The sequence below is a fragment of the Narcine bancroftii genome, chromosome 5 (assembly GCF_036971445.1).
Source record: "Narcine bancroftii isolate sNarBan1 chromosome 5, sNarBan1.hap1, whole genome shotgun sequence".
NCBI classification, from domain to species: Eukaryota; Metazoa; Chordata; class Chondrichthyes; order Torpediniformes; family Narcinidae; genus Narcine; species Narcine bancroftii.
The window spans coordinates 141,110,609-141,135,377 of NC_091473.1; the positions used below are offsets into that span (position 1 = coordinate 141,110,609).

Sequence of the window (24,769 nt, forward strand, 5' to 3'; positions counted from 1 at the left end):
TTTGGGCTTACTTGCTTTTTCTCTGGAGTCTTGGGGGCAGCAGGGAGACTTGGTAAAAGTTGATAAAATAACATGGCAAAGGTTGGGTGGACTGAAAATTTAAAAAAAAAGTACAACTCCTGAAGATTGGATGCCAATCAATTACTTAGTAATGCAAAGGTAGAAAGAAGTTCATGCAGGAGTGGAAGGTGCATTTGCATTGTAGTGACCCATGCATCAGTGAGGGGCAAGACAGAAAGGATATATATATTTTTACTGCTAAACTTTATAATCTGGATGTTTTGTGTTGCAGCTGCAGTTATTTTGATCTAGCATTGTTTCTTTACTTCCAGGAAAGTGAGAAAAGTAACCAAAGCCACTGTGATTTTCAGGACCAATCTGCAATGTTGGATTCACTTGCCTTGGATCTTCCTGGTCCCAAAAGGTATCAAGTTCTACTCAAAATAAGTTTCTGAAACAATGTCCAAGGTTATTTTAACTTGCATTTACTATTTTTGTAGACTTTACCAAAGACCATTAACTTTAAATTGTTTAACTTTTTTACTAAAAAGATTAAAAATTTGGCACTTTATTCTATCTGCTGCTTAATCTATTCCATATCTATTTACTGTTTCTTTTTACTCAGATTGACTACACTGACTTGGATGTTATCAACCATTTTGAATGTATGACACTATCTCCATCTAAGTAATTGAATTTTTTAAAAAAAATGTGGTGTTGCAGTTATAGGCTTGCAGCACAAAAACAGGCCTGTCGGCCCAGCTTGTCCATGCTTATCAATGTGCTCTTCTGCTTTAGTCCCTCTTGAATTAGGTACATATCCCTATCCCTCTAATCCCTTCCCAGCCATGTAGCAATCCAAGTGTTTCTTAAATGAGGCCCAATGAACCTGCTTGAACCCCTTTTACAACTCATTTCATATCACAACCACTCTGAGTGAAGAACTGTCCCTTCCAAATGCCACACCCTCACTTTAAAGTTGTGCCCTCTAAGTTAGATTCTCCTACTCTTGGAAACAGATTGTCATTACAATATTAATTATCTATGAGCTTCATGATTTTTTGACATCAAGATCCCTTTTCAACTTCCTACACTCTGAGGAATACTGTGTGCCCTAACCGTCCATCCCAATCTGCCACATGTGCCCTTATGAAATAATTTATTAAAATCCATGTAAATACTACAACTGCCTTGTCCTCTTTCATCTCGAAATAATTCTATCAAGTTTGTGAGACACAATTTCCCATGCACAGAAATTGCTCCCTGGCCCTCCAAATGTTGACATTATTTCTCAGATTCCTCTCAAGTGGTTTCTCCACCACTGATGTCAAACAGATCTGTAATTCCCTCGATTATCTTTGTAGTGAATATTCTGTGACTTTCAGTGGGCTGCAGAGACTCCAAGTTCCTTTCCTTTTAAATCCAGTGGTTTTCAAACTGCCCCCTAAACACACATTCCACCTTCAGCAATCCCTATGCCATTAGTGTTCTGTGATTGTTAGAGATTACTGAAGGTGGAATGTAAGTGGGAAGAAGGAAAGGTTGAGAACCACTGCTCCAATTGTTACTGAAATAGTTTGCTTGAGAAAAATTGTCACTGACCCATTGGAGTTGTGAAACTGTACACCTAATGAGTCAATTAGGTATGATTAAACAGTGGTTTTCAAACCTTTTTTCTTTTCACTCACATGCCACCTAAAGCAATCTCTTACTAATCACAGAGCACCTATGGCAAAGGGTTTGCTTAAGATCGCATGTGATTTTAGGAGGGCAATTTGAATTCTGCTGTTTTAAATACTCTCCTGACCTCTTCACTGGAATCAACCACAGGCAGTCTTGGCTCAATGATCAGCTGCTAATTCTCATTAATAATCTTCAAATCTCCTGGGCAACGACTGAGTCAGACTGGCTGGAATGCAGAGGCCTTAAAGGGCCAGGCACCCACCAAGATCAAGGCTGGAAACATGGTGTGAGGACCAGGATCTAAACCAGAGAAGTGCAGGGGCCTGATACTTCCCCTACCATCCATACCACCACACATCAGTAGGAATTTGCCAGGGTTTCTGCTGTCATACTAAACCTCTGCCACTCCTGAGTAAGTGCTTTGGGTCCGGGAAAGAACCTCCGAGATAGTGACCCCCAAGAGCTTAAATTTGCTTACACTCTCCATCTCTGATCTCCCCAGTGATCACCGGATTTGTAAACCTCTGGTTTTCTCCTCCTGGTCCACAGTCATCTCTTTGGTTGAGAGTGAGGTGGTTGTTGGTGCATCATTCAGCCAAGTTTTCAATCTCCCTCCTGTTTGCTGACTTATCACCTCTTTTTATACAACCCACTACCTTGGTATCGTCAGTGAATTTGTAGATGGTGTGTCATATCAAGCCACATACTCATGGGTGTAAAGTAAGTAGAATAGAGAGCATAGATGCCCCATCTCATTCTTAAAGAGACCTCTTCTTTCCCTTGTGTCCCTTTTTGTTATGCACTTAAAATCTTTTCAGATTTTCCCTTGCACTCTGCCAAAGACCTCTCAAAACCTCTTTTAGCCTTTTTTATTTCCTTCTCCACTATGCTCCTGCATTACTTATACTCTGGGATTCCCTTAAATCTGTCATCTTAAATCTAATATATCACTCCTTTTTCTTATCTGTTGTTATATGTTGTTAACTAGATTCCTTGTGATTCTTGATCTTTGCTGGAAATTTTCATCGTGGGGCTTCCTTATCATACTTAAGGGCCTCCATTTGGCAATTGTGTTTTTACCTTTTCACATTTGTGTCCAGGTAACTCTTGCCTTGTGTGGAAATTGGCCTTGCCCCAATTTAGGATTTGAACTTTGGGACCAGGGTTGTCCTTTCCCATAATTAATTATCTTCATAGAATTATCACTGTCTTTTTTTTATAATGCCCGCATTAATCCCAATCTCATGATGCTCCATCTTAAAATTGTGCAGCATTTTGTCGGCTCAAATTTTTCATGTTGCCTTCCCTGAGAATCAGAAGGGGTTTACTGATTTGTTTCACACATTTTTTCCCTCCCTGCATCTTCCCTGATTCACTTTCCTCCACTCTGCATTCTTGAACAGTGAAGTTATCTTTTCTGTGTTTCAACCAGAAATGACTTCATTCTGTCGCCACTTTAAGCCTTGCAATATATTCACTCATTGTTTTCTATCATTTGATTTTTAGAACTTGTATTTTCAAAAAATGTGTAAACACCTTGCTCCTGCAATCACCAGTACATTTATAATCAGAAATGTTTTCCTATCGATTGAAATTGCCCAGTTTCCAGGCTTCCACTGCCATCTAGCCGGAATGATGCTTGTACCTGACCTGAAAGACTGCATGCAAGACCATTCTCTGAGAATGGTGCTTAAATATCAGCACCTGGTTAGTGCAAACTAATAACCATTTGATTTTAAGTAAGAATACTAATTCAGCCATATTGTCATTCTCGAAGCAGCTACAATTTTTTTTCTCTTCAAGGAATTGGATATGTTTATGAATTGAGAATTTTTCAAACATTTTCTCATTTACTACAATCATGCCTTAATTTCTCAATCTCCTTTGCCAACTTGGTCTCGAAGTGCCTTTATAAAATTTAAGATTCTAGTCTTGCTTTAATTACATCACCCATGAACCCCAAGTTATTTTAAAATAAGTTATTTTATTAAAGGAGACTTGTTGAGCAAACGGCACAGTCTTCTAATACCTCTGACGTTGAATCTACTGGTGCAGCTAGTACTACAGAAACTACCTCAACTAGTCTGTCTCGGCAGTCCAGGTGAGTCGTCTTTTCTGCAATAAACTAAAAAGAAGTAAGATTACCTAAGTGGGGGAAAAAACAACAAGAGTAGAATTTGCATTGAATTGATATCTTAAAATTCTGTTCATTAGCATCGTTATGCTGTTCATTTTGATGTAACTGTCGAATATGTTCAAAAGTATTGAGTCACTGGATCTGCTTGAAAGCATTTTCTGAAACTCATAAATTTATTAATAACGAGCTATTTCTAAATAAGAATATTTATTGTGGTTGATCTATTTATTTGAGGGCATACGGTTGCTCTCCATTGCCTACCACTTCCCAAAATTCTTTTATATTCCACTCCCTTCACATGATGAAAGGTTGTTTGACAATACATTTTGAGTAAATTGAGGGCAAGGAGATCTTTTTGATGACCTCTAGTTTGGAAAAGTTCAATTGCACTTTTGATACATTATTGCCTTTTAATTATTCACATTCTGGGGCAAATTTTGTAGATGGAGCTAATTATTATAAATCTTTTTGGTTTAACATTTGGGAAAATGTTAATTTCTATTGCAGGAGTTTTTTTAAAAACCCATTAAGCAGGCAAGGCGTACTAACTTAACTTTTGACCTTGCAGGAAACAAAACAAATTAGAACTTAACAGTGGTAATGTTAAACCGATTAGAACTTAACCGTGGTGGATGTTAAACCGATTAGAACTTAACCGTGGTGAATGTTAAACCGATTAGAACTTAACCGTGGTGAATGTTAAACCGATTAGAACTTAACCGTGGTGAATGTTAAACCGATTAGAACTTAACCGTGGTGAATGTTAAACCGATTAGAACTTAACCGTGGTGAATGTTAAACCGATTAGAACTTAACCGTGGTGAATGTTAAACCGATTAGAACTTAACCGTGGTGAATGTTAAACCGATTAGAACTTAACCGTGGTGAATGTTAAACCGATTAGAACTTAACCGTGGTGAATGTTAAACCGATTAGAACTTAACCGTGGTGAATGTTAAACCGATTAGAACTTAACCGTGGTGAATGTTAAACCGATTAGAACTTAACCGTGGTGGATGTTAAACCGATTAGAACTTAACCGTGGTGGATGTTAAACCGATTAGAACTTAACCGTGGTGGATGTTAAACCGATTAGAACTTAACCGTGGTGGATGTTAAACCGATTAGAACTTAACCGTGGTGAATGTTAAACCGATTAGAACTTAACCGTGGTGAATGTTAAACCGATTAGAACTTAACCGTGGTGAATGTTAAACCGATTAGAACTTAACCGTGGTGAATGTTAAACCGATTAGAACTTAACCGTGGTGAATGTTAAACCGATTAGAACTTAACCGTGGTGAATGTTAAACCGATTAGAACTTAACCGTGGTGAATGTTAAACCGATTAGAACTTAACCGTGGTGAATGTTAAACCGATTAGAACTTAACCGTGGTGAATGTTAAACCGATTAGAACTTAACCGTGGTGAATGTTAAACCGATTAGAACTTAACCGTGGTGAATGTTAAACCGATTAGAACTTAACCGTGGTGAATGTTAAACCGATTAGAACTTAACCGTGGTGCATGTTAAACCGATTAGAACTTAACCGTGGTGAATGTTAAACCGATTAGAACTTACTTAACCGTGGTGAATGTTAAACCGATTAGAACTTAACCGTGGTGAATGTTAAACCGATTAGAACTTACTTAACCGTGGTGAATGTTAAACCGATTAGAACTTAACCGTGGTGAATGTTAAACCGATTAGAACTTAACCGTGGTGAATGTTAAACCGATTAGAACTTAACCGTGGTGAATGTTAAACCGATTAGAACTTAACCGTGGTGAATGTTAAACCGATTAGAACTTAACCGTGGTGAATGTTAAACCGATTAGAACTTAACCGTGGTGAATGTTAAACCGATTAGAACTTAACCGTGGTGAATGTTAAACCGATTAGAACTTAACCGTGGTGAATGTTAAACCGATTAGAACTTACTTAACCGTGGTGAATGTTAAACCGATTAGAACTTAACCGTGGTGAATGTTAAACCGATTAGAACTTACTTAACCGTGGTGAATGTTAAACCGATTAGAACTTAACCGTGGTGAATGTTAAACCGATTAGAACTTAACCGTGGTGAATGTTAAACCGATTAGAACTTAACCGTGGTGAATGTTAAACCGATTAGAACTTAACCGTGGTGAATGTTAAACCGATTAGAACTTACTTAACCGTGGTGAATGTTAAACCGATTAGAACTTAACCGTGGTGAATGTTAAACCGATTAGAACTTACTTAACCGTGGTGAATGTTAAACCGATTAGAACTTAACCGTGGTGAATGTTAAACCGATTAGAACTTAACCGTGGTGAATGTTAAACCGATTAGAAATTACTTAACCGTGGTGAATGTTAAACCGATTAGAACTTAACCGTGGTGAATGTTAAACCGATTAGAACTTAACCGTGGTGGATGTTAAACCGATTAGAACTTAACCGTGGTGAATGTTAAACCGATTAGAACTTAACCGTGGTGGATGTTAAACCGATTAGAACTTAACCGTGGTGAATGTTAAACCGATTAGAACTTAACCGTGGTGAATGTTAAACCGATTAGAACTTAACCGTGGTGAATGTTAAACCGATTAGAACTTAACCGTGGTGAATGTTAAACCGATTAGAACTTAACCGTGGTGGATGTTAAACCGATTAGAACTTAACCGTGGTGAATGTTAAACCGATTAGAACTTAACCGTGGTGAATGTTAAACCGATTAGAACTTAACCGTGGTGAATGTTAAACCGATTAGAACTTAACCGTGGTGAATGTTAAACCGATTAGAACTTAACCGTGGTGAATGTTAAACCGATTAGAACTTAACCGTGGTGAATGTTAAACCGATTAGAACTTAACCGTGGTGAATGTTAAACCGATTAGAACTTAACCGTGGTGAATGTTAAACCGATTAGAACTTAACCGTGGTGAATGTTAAACCGATTAGAACTTAACCGTGGTGCATGTTAAACCGATTAGAACTTAACCGTGGTGAATGTTAAACCGATTAGAACTTACTTAACCGTGGTGAATGTTAAACCGATTAGAACTTAACCGTGGTGAATGTTAAACCGATTAGAACTTACTTAACCGTGGTGAATGTTAAACCGATTAGAACTTAACCGTGGTGAATGTTAAACCGATTAGAACTTAACCGTGGTGAATGTTAAACCGATTAGAACTTAACCGTGGTGAATGTTAAACCGATTAGAACTTAACCGTGGTGGATGTTAAACCGATTAGAACTTAACCGTGGTGGATGTTAAACCGATTAGAACTTAACCGTGGTGAATGTTAAACCGATTAGAACTTAACCGTGGTGAATGTTAAACCGATTAGAACTTAACCGTGGTGAATGTTAAACCGATTAGAACTTAACCGTGGTGAATGTTAAACCGATTAGAACTTAACCGTGGTGAATGTTAAACCGATTAGAACTTAACCGTGGTGAATGTTAAACCGATTAGAACTTAACCGTGGTGAATGTTAAACCGATTAGAACTTAACCGTGGTGAATGTTAAACCGATTAGAACTTAACCGTGGTGAATGTTAAACCGATTAGAACTTAACCGTGGTGAATGTTAAACCGATTAGAACTTAACCGTGGTGAATGTTAAACCGATTAGAACTTAACCGTGGTGAATGTTAAACCGATTAGAACTTAACCGTGGTGAATGTTAAACCGATTAGAACTTAACCGTGGTGAATGTTAAACCGATTAGAACTTAACCGTGGTGAATGTTAAACCGATTAGAACTTACTTAACCGTGGTGAATGTTAAACCGATTAGAACTTAACCGTGGTGAATGTTAAACCGATTAGAACTTACTTAACCGTGGTGAATGTTAAACCGATTAGAACTTAACCGTGGTGAATGTTAAACCGATTAGAACTTAACCGTGGTGAATGTTAAACCGATTAGAACTTAACCGTGGTGAATGTTAAACCGATTAGAACTTAACCGTGGTGAATGTTAAACCGATTAGAACTTAACCGTGGTGAATGTTAAACCGATTAGAACTTAACCGTGGTGAATGTTAAACCGATTAGAACTTAACCGTGGTGAATGTTAAACCGATTAGAACTTAACCGTGGTGAATGTTAAACCGATTAGAACTTAACCGTGGTGAATGTTAAACCGATTAGAACTTAACCGTGGTGAATGTTAAACCGATTAGAACTTAACCGTGGTGAATGTTAAACCGATTAGAACTTAACCGTGGTGAATGTTAAACCGATTAGAACTTAACCGTGGTGAATGTTAAACCGATTAGAACTTAACCGTGGTGAATGTTAAACCGATTAGAACTTACTTAACCGTGGTGAATGTTAAACCGATTAGAACTTAACCGTGGTGAATGTTAAACCGATTAGAACTTACTTAACCGTGGTGAATGTTAAACCGATTAGAACTTAACCGTGGTGAATGTTAAACCGATTAGAACTTAACCGTGGTGAATGTTAAACCGATTAGAACTTAACCGTGGTGAATGTTAAACCGATTAGAACTTACTTAACCGTGGTGAATGTTAAACCGATTAGAACTTAACCGTGGTGAATGTTAAACCGATTAGAACTTAACCGTGGTGAATGTTAAACCGATTAGAACTTAACCGTGGTGAATGTTAAACCGATTAGAACTTAACCGTGGTGAATGTTAAACCGATTAGAACTTACTTAACCGTGGTGAATGTTAAACCGATTAGAACTTAACCGTGGTGAATGTTAAACCGATTAGAACTTACTTAACCGTGGTGAATGTTAAACCGATTAGAACTTAACCGTGGTGAATGTTAAACCGATTAGAACTTAACCGTGGTGAATGTTAAACCGATTAGAACTTAACCGTGGTGAATGTTAAACCGATTAGAACTTAACCGTGGTGAATGTTAAACCGATTAGAACTTAACCGTGGTGAATGTTAAACCGATTAGAACTTAACCGTGGTGAATGTTAAACCGATTAGAACTTAACCGTGGTGAATGTTAAACCGATTAGAACTTAACCGTGGTGAATGTTAAACCGATTAGAACTTAACCGTGGTGCATGTTAAACCGATTAGAACTTAACCGTGGTGAATGTTAAACCGATTAGAACTTACTTAACCGTGGTGAATGTTAAACCGATTAGAACTTAACCGTGGTGAATGTTAAACCGATTAGAACTTACTTAACCGTGGTGAATGTTAAACCGATTAGAACTTAACCGTGGTGAATGTTAAACCGATTAGAACTTAACCGTGGTGAATGTTAAACCGATTAGAACTTAACCGTGGTGGATGTTAAACCGATTAGAACTTAACCGTGGTGGATGTTAAACCGATTAGAACTTAACCGTGGTGGATGTTAAACCGATTAGAACTTAACCTTGGTGAATGTTAAACCGATTAGAACTTAACCGTGGTGAATGTTAAACCGATTAGAACTTAACCGTGGTGAATGTTAAACCGATTAGAACTTAACCGTGGTGAATGTTAAACCGATTAGAACTTAACCGTGGTGAATGTTAAACCGATTAGAACTTAACCGTGGTGAATGTTAAACCGATTAGAACTTAACCGTGGTGAATGTTAAACCGATTAGAACTTAACCGTGGTGAATGTTAAACCGATTAGAACTTAACCGTGGTGAATGTTAAACCGATTAGAACTTAACCGTGGTGAATGTTAAACCGATTAGAACTTACTTAACCGTGGTGAATGTTAAACCGATTAGAACTTAACCGTGGTGAATGTTAAACCGATTAGAACTTACTTAACCGTGGTGAATGTTAAACCGATTAGAACTTAACCGTGGTGAATGTTAAACCGATTAGAACTTAACCGTGGTGAATGTTAAACCGATTAGAACTTAACCGTGGTGAATGTTAAACCGATTAGAACTTAACCGTGGTGAATGTTAAACCGATTAGAACTTAACCGTGGTGAATGTTAAACCGATTAGAACTTAACCGTGGTGAATGTTAAACCGATTAGAACTTAACCGTGGTGAATGTTAAACCGATTAGAACTTAACCGTGGTGAATGTTAAACCGATTAGAACTTAACCGTGGTGAATGTTAAACCGATTAGAACTTAACCGTGGTGAATGTTAAACCGATTAGAACTTAACCGTGGTGAATGTTAAACCGATTAGAACTTACTTAACCGTGGTGAATGTTAAACCGATTAGAACTTAACCGTGGTGAATGTTAAACCGATTAGAACTTACTTAACCGTGGTGAATGTTAAACCGATTAGAACTTAACCGTGGTGAATGTTAAACCGATTAGAACTTAACCGTGGTGAATGTTAAACCGATTAGAACTTAACCGTGGTGAATGTTAAACCGATTAGAACTTACTTAACCGTGGTGAATGTTAAACCGATTAGAACTTAACCGTGGTGAATGTTAAACCGATTAGAACTTAACCGTGGTGAATGTTAAACCGATTAGAACTTAACCGTGGTGAATGTTAAACCGATTAGAACTTACTTAACCGTGGTGAATGTTAAACCGATTAGAACTTAACCGTGGTGAATGTTAAACCGATTAGAACTTAACCGTGGTGAATGTTAAACCGATTAGAACTTAACCGTGGTGAATGTTAAACCGATTAGAACTTAACCGTGGTGAATGTTAAACCGATTAGAACTTACTTAACCGTGGTGAATGTTAAACCGATTAGAACTTAACCGTGGTGAATGTTAAACCGATTAGAACTTACTTAACCGTGGTGAATGTTAAACCGATTAGAACTTAACCGTGGTGAATGTTAAACCGATTAGAACTTAACCGTGGTGAATGTTAAACCGATTAGAACTTAACCGTGGTGAATGTTAAACCGATTAGAACTTACTTAACCGTGGTGAATGTTAAACCGATTAGAACTTAACCGTGGTGAATGTTAAACCGATTAGAACTTACTTAACCGTGGTGAATGTTAAACCGATTAGAACTTAACCGTGGTGAATGTTAAACCGATTAGAACTTACTTAACCGTGGTGAATGTTAAACCGATTAGAACTTAACCGTGGTGAATGTTAAACCGATTAGAACTTACTTAACCGTGGTGAATGTTAAACCGATTAGAACTTAACCGTGGTGAATGTTAAACCGATTAGAACTTACTTAACCGTGGTGAATGTTAAACCGATTAGAACTTAACCGTGGTGAATGTTAAACCGATTAGAACTTAACCGTGGTGAATGTTAAACCGATTAGAACTTAACCGTGGTGAATGTTAAACCGATTAGAACTTAACCGTGGTGAATGTTAAACCGATTAGAACTTAACCGTGGTGAATGTTAAACCGATTAGAACTTAACCGTGGTGAATGTTAAACCGATTAGAACTTAACCGTGGTGAATGTTAAACCGATTAGAACTTAACCGTGGTGAATGTTAAACCGATTAGAACTTAACCGTGGTGGATGTTAAACCGATTAGAACTTAACCGTGGTGAATGTTAAACCGATTAGAACTTAACCGTGGTGAATGTTAAACCGATTAGAACTTAACCGTGGTGAATGTTAAACCGATTAGAACTTAACCGTGGTGAATGTTAAACCGATTAGAACTTAACCGTGGTGAATGTTAAACCGATTAGAACTTAACCGTGGTGAATGTTAAACCGATTAGAACTTAACCGTGGTGAATGTTAAACCGATTAGAACTTAACCGTGGTGAATGTTAAACCGATTAGAACTTAACCGTGGTGAATGTTAAACCGATTAGAACTTAACCGTGGTGAATGTTAAACCGATTAGAACTTAACCGTGGTGAATGTTAAACCGATTAGAACTTAACCGTGGTGCATGTTAAACCGATTAGAACTTAACCGTGGTGCATGTTAAACCGATTAGAACTTAACCGTGGTGAATGTTAAACCGATTAGGACTTACTTAACCGTGGTGAATGTTAAACCGATTAGAACTTAACCGTGGTGAATGTTAAACCGATTAGAACTTACTTAACCGTGGTGAATGTTAAACCGATTAGAACTTAACCGTGGTGAATGTTAAACCGATTAGAACTTAACCGTGGTGAATGTTAAACCGATTAGAACTTAACCGTGGTGGATGTTAAACCGATTAGAACTTAACCGTGGTGAATGTTAAACCGATTAGAACTTAACCGTGGTGAATGTTAAACCGATTAGAACTTAACCGTGGTGAATGTTAAACCGATTAGAACTTAACCGTGGTGAATGTTAAACCGATTAGAACTTAACCGTGGTGAATGTTAAACCGATTAGAACTTAACCGTGGTGAATGTTAAACCGATTAGAACTTAACCGTGGTGAATGTTAAACCGATTAGAACTTAACCGTGGTGAATGTTAAACCGATTAGAACTTAACCGTGGTGAATGTTAAACCGATTAGAACTTAACCGTGGTGAATGTTAAACCGATTAGAACTTAACCGTGGTGAATGTTAAACCGATTAGAACTTAACCGTGGTGGATGTTAAACCGATTAGAACTTAACCGTGGTGGATGTTAAACCGATTAGAACTTAACCGTGGTGGATGTTAAACCGATTAGAACTTAACCGTGGTGGATGTTAAACCGATTAGAACTTAACCGTGGTGGATGTTAAACCGATTAGAACTTAACCGTGGTGAATGTTAAACCGATTAGAACTTAACCGTGGTGAATGTTAAACCGATTAGAACTTAACCGTGGTGAATGTTAAACCGATTAGAACTTAACCGTGGTGAATGTTAAACCGATTAGAACTTAACCGTGGTGAATGTTAAACCGATTAGAACTTAACCGTGGTGAATGTTAAACCGATTAGAACTTAACCGTGGTGAATGTTAAACCGATTAGAACTTAACCGTGGTGAATGTTAAACCGATTAGAACTTAACCGTGGTGAATGTTAAACCGATTAGAACTTAACCGTGGTGCATGTTAAACCGATTAGAACTTAACCGTGGTGCATGTTAAACCGATTAGAACTTAACCGTGGTGAATGTTAAACCGATTAGAACTTAACCGTGGTGCATGTTAAACCGATTAGAACTTAACCGTGGTGAATGTTAAACCGATTAGAACTTACTTAACCGTGGTGAATGTTAAACCGATTAGAACTTACTTAACCGTGGTGAATGTTAAACCGATTAGAACTTAACCGTGGTGAATGTTAAACCGATTAGAACTTACTTAACCGTGGTGAATGTTAAACCGATTAGAACTTAACCGTGGTGAATGTTAAACCGATTAGAACTTAACCGTGGTGAATGTTAAACCGATTAGAACTTAACCGTGGTGAATGTTAAACCGATTAGAACTTAACCGTGGTGAATGTTAAACCGATTAGAACTTAACCGTGGTGAATGTTAAACCGATTAGAACTTAACCGTGGTGAATGTTAAACCGATTAGAACTTAACCGTGGTGAATGTTAAACCGATTAGAACTTAACCGTGGTGAATGTTAAACCGATTAGAACTTAACCGTGGTGAATGTTAAACCGATTAGAACTTAACCGTGGTGAATGTTAAACCGATTAGAACTTAACCGTGGTGAATGTTAAACCGATTAGAACTTAACCGTGGTGAATGTTAAACCGATTAGAACTTAACCGTGGTGAATGTTAAACCGATTAGAACTTAACCGTGGTGAATGTTAAACCGATTAGAACTTAACCGTGGTGAATGTTAAACCGATTAGAACTTACTTAACCGTGGTGAATGTTAAACCGATTAGAACTTAACCGTGGTGAATGTTAAACCGATTAGAACTTACTTAACCGTGGTGAATGTTAAACCGATTAGAACTTAACCGTGGTGAATGTTAAACCGATTAGAACTTAACCGTGGTGAATGTTAAACCGATTAGAACTTAACCGTGGTGAATGTTAAACCGATTAGAACTTAACCGTGGTGAATGTTAAACCGATTAGAACTTAACCGTGGTGAATGTTAAACCGATTAGAACTTAACCGTGGTGAATGTTAAACCGATTAGAACTTAACCGTGGTGAATGTTAAACCGATTAGAACTTAACCGTGGTGAATGTTAAACCGATTAGAACTTAACCGTGGTGAATGTTAAACCGATTAGAACTTAACCGTGGTGAATGTTAAACCGATTAGAACTTAACCGTGGTGAATGTTAAACCGATTAGAACTTAACCGTGGTGAATGTTAAACCGATTAGAACTTAACCGTGGTGAATGTTAAACCGATTAGAACTTAACCGTGGTGAATGTTAAACCGATTAGAACTTAACCGTGGTGAATGTTAAACCGATTAGAACTTAACCGTGGTGAATGTTAAACCGATTAGAACTTAACCGTGGTGAATGTTAAACCGATTAGAACTTAACCGTGGTGAATGTTAAACCGATTAGAACTTAACCGTGGTGAATGTTAAACCGATTAGAACTTAACCGTGGTGAATGTTAAACCGATTAGAGCTTAACCGTGGTGAATGTTAAACCGATTAGAGCTTAACCGTGGTGAATGTTAAACCGATTAGAGCTTAACCGTGGTGAATGTTAAACCGATTAGAGCTTAACCGTGGTGAATGTTAAACCGATTAGAACTTAACCGTGGTGAATGTTAAACCGATTAGAACTTAACCGTGGTGAATGTTAAACCGATTAGAACTTAACCGTGGTGAATGTTAAACCGATTAGAACTTAACCGTGGTGAATGTTAAACCGATTAGAACTTAACCGTGGTGAATGTTAAACCGATTAGAACTTAACCGTGGTGAATGTTAAACCGATTAGAACTTAACCGTGGTGAATGTTAAACCGATTAGAACTTAACCGTGGTGAATGTTAAACCGATTAGAACTTAACCGTGGTGAATGTTAAACCGATTAGAACTTAACCGTGGTGAATGTTAAACCGATTAGAGCTTAACCGTGGTGAATGTTAAACCGATTAGAACTTAACCGTGGTGAATGTTAAACCGATTAGAACTTAACCGTGGTGAATGTTAAACCGATTAGAACTTAACCGTGGTGAATGTTAAACCGATTAGAACTTAACCGTGGTGAATGTTAAACCGATTAGAACTTAACCGTGGTGAATGTTAAACCGATTAGAACTTAACCGTGGTGAATGTTAAACCGATTAGAACTTAACCGTGGTGAATGTTAAACCGATTAGAACTTAACCGTGGTGAATGTTAAACCGATTAGAACTTAACCGTGGTGAATGTTAAACCGATTAGAACTTAACCGTGGTGAATGTTAAACCGATTAGAACTTAACCGTGGTGAATGTTAAACCGATTAGAACTTAACCGTGGTGAATGTTAAACCGATTAGAACTTAACCGTGGTGAATGTTAAACCGATTAGAGCTTAACCGTGGTGAATGTTAAACCGATTAGAGCTTAACCGTGGTGAATGTTAAACCGATTAGAGCTTAACCGTGGTGAATGTTAAACCGATTAGAACTTAACCGTGGTGAATGTTAAACCGATTAGAACTTAACCGTGGTGAATGTTAAACCGATTAGAACTTAACCGTGGTGAATGTTAAACCGATTAGAACTTAACCGTGGTGAATGTTAAACCGATTAGAACTTAACCGTGGTGAATGTTAAACCGATTAGAACTTAACCGTGGTGAATGTTAAACCGATTAGAACTTAACCGTGGTGAATGTTAAACCGATTAGAACTTAACCGTGGTGAATGTTAAACCGATTAGAACTTAACCGTGGTGAATGTTAAACCGATTAGAACTTAACCGTGGTGAATGTTAAACCGATTAGAACTTAACCGTGGTGAATGTTAAACCGATTAGAACTTAACCGTGGTGAATGTTAAACCGATTAGAGCTTAACCGTGGTGAATGTTAAACCGATTAGAACTTAACCGTGGTGAATGTTAAACCGATTAGAACTTAACCGTGGTGAATGTTAAACCGATTAGAACTTAACCGTGGTGAATGTTAAACCGATTAGAACTTAACCGTGGTGAATGTTAAACCGATTAGAACTTAACCGTGGTGAATGTTAAACCGATTAGAACTTAACCGTGGTGAATGTTAAACCGATTAGAACTTAACCGTGGTGAATGTTAAACCGATTAGAACTTAACCGTGGTGAATGTTAAACCGATTAGAACTTAACCGTGGTGAATGTTAAACCGATTAGAACTTACTTAACCGTGGTGAATGTTAAACCGATTAGAACTTAACCGTGGTGAATGTTAAACCGATTAGAACTTACTTAACCGTGGTGAATGTTAAACCGATTAGAACTTAACCGTGGTGAATGTTAAACCGATTAGAACTTAACCGTGGTGAATGTTAAACCGATTAGAGCTTAACCGTGGTGAATGTTAAACCGATTAGAACTTAACCGTGGTGAATGTTAAACCGATTAGAACTTAACCGTGGTGAATGTTAAACCGATTAGAACTTAACCGTGGTGAATGTTAAACCGATTAGAACTTAACCGTGGTGAATGTTAAACCGATTAGAACTTAACCGTGGTGAATGTTAAACCGATTAGAACTTAACCGTGGTGAATGTTAAACCGATTAGAACTTAACCGTGGTGAATGTTAAACCGATTAGAACTTAACCGTGGTGAATGTTAAACCGATTAGAACTTAACCGTGGTGAATGTTAAACCGATTAGAACTTAACCGTGGTGAATGTTAAACCGATTAGAACTTAACCGTGGTGAATGTTAAACCGATTAGATCTTAACCGTGGTGAATGTTAAACCGATTAGAACTTAACCGTGGTTAATGTTAAACCGATTAGAACTTAACCGTGGTGAATGTTAAACCGATTAGAACTTAACCGTGGTGAATGTTAAACCGATTAGAACTTAACCGTGGTGAATGTTAAACCGATTAGAACTTAACCGTGGTGAATGTTAAACCGATTAGAACTTAACCGTGGTGAATGTTAAACCGATTAGAACTTAACCGTGGTGAATGTTAAACCGATTAGAACTTAACCGTGGTGAATGTTAAACCGATTAGAACTTAACCGTGGTGAATGTTAAACCGATTAGAACTTAACCGTGGTGAATGTTAAACCGATTAGAACTTAACCGTGGTGAATGTTAAACCGATTAGAACTTAACCGTGGTGAATGTTAAACCGATTAGAACTTAACCGTGGTGAATGTTAAACCGATTAGAACTTAACCGTGGTGAATGTTAAACCGATTAGAACTTAACCGTGGTGAATGTTAAACCGATTAGAACTTAACCGTGGTGAATGTTAAACCGATTAGAACTTAACCGTGGTGAATGTTAAACCGACTGTTGCACTGAAAATATTCTATGGGTCAGGAAGTAACTGTGGAAAGAAACTGGTTTAACATTGCAGGTCAAAGAGCCCTTTGTCAAACCGGGGATGAGAAAACAAGTTAGTGTACCCCTGCATTTCAGCTGTACAGGTAATGAAAATATCCTCATGTGGAATTCACAAGTCACTACCAGAAAAAACTAGATGAAAAATAAATCTTCACACTTGGGGAAATTTGTGAGACTGATTCATGTCAAGGGTTTACGTTGCTAATAATTGCAGTATTTTTTTCGATGAACATAACCCTCTTACACGAAGGTGCATAGTGGTTTTTAGTGATTTTATTTAAAAAACCCACCAATTTCATGGGTCTTTTACATGTGATATGCCATGCAACCTGAAAATAAACTTGTGATCCTAATTTAATTTGAAAAATAGGAATGACTTGATGTTTTTAATGCTATCTGGTGTGCTTTTATTGAAAACAATGTTGTAGTCTAGATTGCTTATTTTTAAATTTAAGCTCATCAATGTTAATTTGATTTAGTCTCTCTGGTCCAAGAAGGAGAACTCGCACGGGTAGATCTTGGCCATTGACTTTGCAACGTTTGAAAAAAAGACGAGGCCGCACTTCTTCAAGAACCTTTCAGGCACAAACATCAGAAAGTGGAAATGATATTGATGAGAAGGATGATTGCCAGTATGATGGACTTGAGACTGAAATCATTGATAGGGATATGCACCTGAATCATTTAAAGTCTTCAATTACCAACTATTTTGGTGCTGCTGGTCGACTTGCCTGTGGTGAAAAGTATCGAATCTTGGCTCGCCGAGTAACTCTGGATGGCAAAGTTCAATATCTGGTGGAATGGGAAGGAATAACTGCATCTTGATTCTTTGTCATCAGCTTTCTGAAGATTGCTCCATCTTGTGAACACTTGAACTTTCGAGGACGAGCTTCAGATAGACGATCAGGTCATTGGGAGTCTCTCCTATATATTTCTAGTAAACTTTATTCCTATGCAACTGAAGTTAAAACCCTGGGAGTGGATAATTGAGTGTAAATGTAAATTAGCCATAATCTTCAATATTTTCAGGAAGAATTTGCAATATTTTAGTGACTTTTCGACTCAGGCTTGATCTAAGAATTTTGGTGCTACTGCTTAGAATTTTTATTAAACCACACCTGCAGGGATTAATTGATCTGTAGGTCAGTCTGTACCAAAATTAAGTTATGTAATTTTTTAAATGTTGTATTTAGTAATGGTGTACGTTTTCAGATTTTAAAGTGTGTTGAACTCACAGGGTTAACAGAGTCTTGCCTTTTGATGTAGCAGTACTGTACCTGGCAACTTCGCTATATCTCAATGATCACATTGATACCTCTGGAATTTTTGAAATGTTACCTAGGATTGTTTTTAAACTGGCAAGTTTTTTTTAATAATGCTAGTGCAAGCAAATCTGTGATTTCTATTGTTTTTAAAGGATTTGAAATGGGCATGTTTAGCCAAAGAATAGAATATTAAATCCATGTGTTGAGCAGAAATTAACAAGCGTGTTCATAGAATATTCTTTTCATCTCTCATGGTGTAGCTTTTGTCACCTGCTTCAATTATTTTGCCTTTTTTCTCCTTGTTCTCATGAGTGACCTTCATTTATTTCTAGATAATTTGAAAAAGATTATCTATTTGCCCAGGCTATTTGGGCACCGGCAGCTCTTCAATACATTTGGAATCTTTTTTTATCTGTAATGGAATGCATTGGTAGTTTTTTTCTCTCATAGTATTGCTGCTGACTTCTTGATGGTGGCTCTGGTGATGTATGCAGCCTATCAAATTGGCAGTTCTAAAATTTAACCTGCTCGTAATTAAGAGCAAATTGAGCCTGTCTGTTAGGATGTGTCATGAGTAGTCTGGTGGGTACTGTTCTATGGTGTTCCCATGGACTTGAGTATATCCTGTTTAAGTCCATTTGTTGTTGTGGAAGGAGCAATTGAAGAAAGTGATTTGTTACAGATCTGGAGCAAGAAACATGGCACAGCCAAGGTAAAAATATTTGATTTAACCGATGTGCAAAAATATTGATAAAGTTTGACAAAATTGTAACAACTACCCGAATATAGAAGACATCTTCTAAGTGTTGGCGAGGGGATGAGGTGCTATTCATGGAGATGATGAACATACTTGGTTGAGGTGCAAAGGTTTTGAAGAGTCTTTGGTAAAATACTTAAAACAAGTTGACTACTACCTGCATCAGAAGCCATAGACCTTTGGCTCATCCATTTTTTATTTATTTTTTTATTTTTATTTTTTCACACTATGAACCATATTGACCAAAATACACACAAACATTTCCCTCTTGAATATATAGTGTCATTTTCTCTCCTTTTCCCCCTCCCTTCCCTCCCTCCTTCACCCCCCTCTCCCCACCCACTCAACATTCAACATATATGATACATTAAAGCCATTAAACAATGTCATCACTCAATGAAAATAAACAAGAAATTTGTGTCATCTACTTTTACATATTGGGTCAGTTCATTTCGTCGTCTTCTCCTTCTGTCATTTTAGGTGGTGGAGGTCCGTGGTAGGACTTCTCTGTTGTGTTCCATGTACTGTTCCCAAATTTGTTCGAATACTGTGATGTTATTTCTTAAATTATATGTTATTTTTTCCAACGGAATACATTTATTCATTTCTATGTACCATTGCTGTATTCTCAGGTTATCTTCTAATTTCCAGGTTGACATAATACATTTTTTTGCTACAGCTAAGGCTATCATAATAAATCTTTTTTGTGCTCCATCCAAATTGAGTCCAAGTTCTTTACTTCTTATATTACTTGGAAGAAAGATCTCTGGATTTTTTGGTATGTTACTTTTTGTGATTTTATTTAATACTTTATTTAGATCTTCCCAAAACATTTCCACTTTCTGACATGCCCAAATTGTATGTACTGTTGCTCCTGTTTCCTTCTTACAGCGAAAATATCTGTCTGATACTGTTGAGTCCCATTTATTTAACTTTTGGGGCGTGGTGTATAACCTGTGTAACCAATTATATTGTATCATGTGTAACCTCATGTTTATTGTATTTTTCATAGTTCCGGAGCAGAGCTTTTCCCATATTTCATTCTTTATCTTTGTTTAGATCTTTATGTTTTTGTTTGGGTTTACAGATTGTTTCCTCGTTCTCTTTCTCTTGCAGTTTGATGTACATTTTTGTTATAAATCTTTTAATTATCATTATGTCTATAATCACATATTCAAAATTGCTTCCTTCTGGTAACCTCAGCCTGCCTCCCAATTTGTCCTTCAAGTAGGTTTTCAGTTAGTTGTATGCAAACATTGTACCGTGAGTTATACCATATTTGTACTTCATTTGTTCAAAAGATAATAGTTTTTTTCCCCGAAAAACAATTTTCTATTCTTATGATCCCTTTTCTCTCCTATTCTCTAAAGGAAAGGTTATCTATTGTGAAAGGGATTAGTTGATTTTGCGTCAATATTAATTTTGGTAGTTGATAATTTGTTTTATTCCTTTCTACGTGAATCTTCTTCCAAATGTTGAGCAGATGGTGCAGTACTGGTGAATTCCTATGTTGCACCAGCTTTTCATCCCACTTATATAGTATATGTCAGGTACCTTCTCCCCTATTTTATCTAGCTCTAATCTGGTCCAATCTGGTTTTTCCCTTGTTTGATAAAAATCTGATAGGTATCTTAATTGTGCTGCTCTATAATAATTCTTAAAGTTTTGTAGCTGTAAGCCCCCTTGTTTGTACCATTCTGTTAATTTATCTAGCACTATCCTCAGTTTCCCCCCTTTCCATAAGAATTTCCTTATTATTTTCTTTAGCTCCTTTAAGAATTTCTCTGTTGGGTGAATTGGTAATGATTGGAATAGGTATTGTATCCTTGGGAAGATATTCATTTTAATACAATTTACCCTTCCTATCAGTGTTAGTGGTAAGTCTTTCCAATGTTCTAAGTTGTCTTGTAATTTCTTCATTAATGGCTGATAGTTTGTATAGATGGCCTAAATTATTATCAGCACGCAGCACTGTTCATGTGTGGTCCATTAACCAGGAGAGTATCCAGTGATCCAGCCTATGGCTCCATGTGCCCACCAAAGAGCCGTGCCGGCGACAGTTGGTGATACTGCACTGTGCCACCACTCAGCCTGTAACACGGCCGCTACAATAGTATATTTAACAGACTCAGATAAATTAATAAAAAAGCTATATAAAAAAAATTGAAAGAATATGGGGCGATATCAGGATACAAGGTTAATATTGATAAAAGTGGTGATGCCAATGAACAAAGTCGATTATACAAAATGTAAAAAGGTATCCCCTTTTAAATGGCAATCACAGGCCATACGTTACCTTGGCATCAGGATAGATAATAATTTAAATAATTTGTATAAATTAAACTACTAACCATTAATTTAAAAAAAACAAGATTTAGAAAAATAGAAAGATTTACCATTAACTAATAGGGAGAGTAAACTGCATCAAGATGAATGTATTTTGGGAGGAGTCACGTGATGGAGTAGTGGCTGGTAGGATAAAACCAGCCCTCTCCAGAAAAAAAAGTCAAGAAAAGACAAAGCTTAACAAATATAAAGTATAAGAAATAGAAGATAAAATTCCAGAGAAGTGAAAGAAGATGGCACGCAAGAAGGAAAAAGTAAAAACGGAAAAAAAAGAAAAGTCACCGGAATAGAAAGAAGAAGGCCTTACCCGCACGAAGGTGAAGAGTGGTGGTGAAGAGCACCTGATCTCCGAAGTTGGTGCCAGCTCCATGGAGTCACAACACACCCCCCCCCCCCGACCAGTGGACAAACAAAAGTGCACAGTGCGCAATCAAAGGTAAAAAGAAACACCAATGGGGGGGGGGCAAAGCTGAGAGTGGGCAACCATGACGCGACCAGCTGAAGAAGATGAGGAAGGCGGCAAGAGAGGGAGTGAGGAACCAGGAGAGGAAGAAAATTGACAGGGTGAACAGCAAGAGGAGCGGCAGCAGGAGGCCCGACAGATGAGCAGCCCAGGAGGGGAGGATCAACAAGAGGCCCAGCAAGAAGAGGCCCGACAAAGTGATACATGCAACTCATCAGGAGAATTAGAAGAGACACAGATACAAAGAAGAGAAGAAGACACAAACACAGGTACAGACACAGAAGAGGAAGAAGAAGACCAAGATCTTCACAGAGAAATAGAAGGTAAAACAGATGGACAGAATATAGATAAAGCCTTTTTGAAGAACAAATGAGAGCATTAAAAGAATGGTTGTCATTAGAACCAGTAGAAATTAAAAGTAAAATGAAAAGAACAGAAGATAAAATGCAAACTTTAGAACAGGTCATGACAGAAATAGGGAAAAGAGAAAAAGTGGAACAATGAGAAACTGCTGTAGAAATGGAAGTAAATGACAAGAGAAAAATTGGAAGAAAGTGACAAAAAATTAAAGAGACACAAGAGTTGTTATCTCAGAAAATTGATATGTTGGAAAATTATAGTAGGCAAAACAACATAAAAATAGTGGGCCTGAAGGAGGGTGAAGAAGGCACAGACATGAAGGAATTTATAAAAGAATGGATCCCGAAGGTCCTGGGAACGACAGAAATTCAGGAAGAAATGGAAATAGAAAGGACACACAGAACACTAGCTCCAAAACCGCAGACACATCAAAAACCAAGATCTATCTTAGTAAAATTTTTGAGATATTCCACAAGAGAAAATATATTGGAGTGGGCAAGGAATAAAGTTAGAGAAGATAATAAACCATTGGAATACAAGGGTCAAAAAATATTTTTTTACCCAGACATAAGTTTTGAACTCTTAAAGAAGAGGAAAGAGTTTAATACAGGAAAATCGATTCTATGGAAAAAAGGTTATAAATTCATGATAAGACATCCAGCCGTGCTTAAAATATTTATACCCAGGGAGCAAAACAGACTGTTCTCAGATCCAGAGGAAGCACAAGAATTCGCAAAGTGTTTGCAGGATGGAAGGAGAGATGAAGAGATGTAATAAGAATGAAGAAAGGTGATTTAAAAAAAAGTATATATAAAGATGTAAAAACAATGTATATGTAAAGAACTAAAGAGAAGGGAAGGAAGCAAGGGGGGGGGAAGGGAGAGCTTTGTTATATGTGTTTAAAAAAAAAAAAAAAGTTTTCTGGGGGGGTTGGGGGGAGAGAATAACCGTCATTGCGAAATCAGTGGATGCTTGCAAGCAAGATCACAACCCAAATGGAAAGGGAAGTTGTGGTTTCCTGGCAAGGGATAAGGGGCAACTCAGAGAGTGGGGGGGGGGGGGGCATTTGGGGTTAAGGTAATATTGGGTGCGGGAATTGTTGGAGTATTTTATGTTTTAAATGTGTTGTCATACATTGAGTTTAAAAAGGGAAAACTTGAAAAAGGGGGATGGAGGTGGTGAGGAAGTGGAAAAGAGGTTTAAACAAGATATAAGATGACCACGTTGAACAATATGACTATAAACATTAATGGAATACATAACCAAATTAAAAGAGGCTATTAAATTTACTGAAAAAAAATAGATATAGCATTTAACTGAAGTGGATCATAACAAATTAAAGAGAGACTGGGTAGGATACCCGTAGCGGCAGCATTATATAATTCAAAAGCTTGAGGTGAAGCCATATTAATTAACAATAAACTCAATGTTACGCATGATACAGTATAATTGGTTACACAAGTTATATATCACTCCTCAAAAATTAAAAGAATGGGATCCAACATTATCAGAGATGTTTTCATTGTAAGGAGGAAATGGGCATGTATGAAAGTGAACAAGTTTTGGGAAAATCTAAATCAGATATTAAATAAAATCACAAAAAATAACATACCTAAAAATCCAGAGATCTTTCTTTTAAGTAACATAAGAAGTAATGAATTAGGCCTCAAATTGGATAAAGTCAAAAAAGATTCATTATGATAGCTTTAGCAGTAGCAAAAAAGTGTATAATGTTAACTTGGAAAATGGAAGAGAGCCTGAGAATACAGCAATGGTACATGGAAATGAATAAATGTATTCCATTGGAAAAAAATAACATATAATTTAAGAAATAAAGTCACATTATTTGAACAAATTTGGGAACCATACATGGAACATAACAGAGAGAGCTTGCCTCGGACCTCTACCCCCTAAAATGATAGGAAGACAAAACGATTTGATTCAGTGTGTAAAAACAGATGATGCATTTTTCTTGTTTGTTTTTCATTGTGTGAAGACATTGTTTTATGGTTTTATTGTATTGTATATGTTGAATATTTATTGGTTTTGGAAGGGGGAGGGAAGGTAGGGGGGAAAAAAGGGAGAAAATGCCACTGTATATTTAATGAGAAACGTTTGTATATATTTTGGTTGATATGGTTCACAATGTGAAAAATAAAAAATTATATTTAAAAAAAAATGAATGTATTTCCACGTACAATATTTGTTCCAAACATTACCAATTCCCTTGACGGAAATTTTTGATGAAACTAAATCAATTAAGAGTTTTTATGGAAGGGTAAAAAATCAAGAGTGGCTTTGGAAATATTAACATGGGTGTACAAACAAGGAGGATTGCATCTACCAAATTTCAAAAACTATTACAGGGCAACACAGTTATCAGATTTTTATCAGACTGGAGAAAAACTGGATTGGCTCAAGATAGAATTATATAAATTAGGAGAAAAGGTCCCAAAACATTTACTCCATAAATGGGATGAGAAA

At 37.1% G+C, this 24,769-nt stretch overlaps 1 protein-coding gene across 8 annotated transcripts in view; it reads left to right on the top strand.

The window, feature by feature from the left end:
- Positions 1-19,836, top strand: part of mtf2 (metal response element binding transcription factor 2) — a 62,512-nt gene extending 42,676 nt beyond the window's left edge. For 5 of the 8 annotated variants that reach the window (XM_069939260.1, XM_069939262.1, XM_069939261.1 and 2 more), the window contains exons 13-15: positions 333-424; positions 3,677-3,784; positions 17,574-19,836. In XM_069939260.1, coding sequence (XP_069795361.1) covers positions 333-424; positions 3,677-3,784; positions 17,574-17,919 — 546 coding nt within the window. In that variant the 3' untranslated portion in view covers positions 17,920-19,836. Of the gene's footprint in view, positions 1-332; positions 425-625; positions 666-3,285; positions 3,643-3,662; positions 3,785-17,573 lie in introns of those variants that run through there. The other 3 variants (XM_069939268.1, XM_069939266.1, XM_069939265.1) reach the window with 3 other exon arrangements.
- Positions 19,837-24,769: the final 4,933 nt, after the last annotated feature.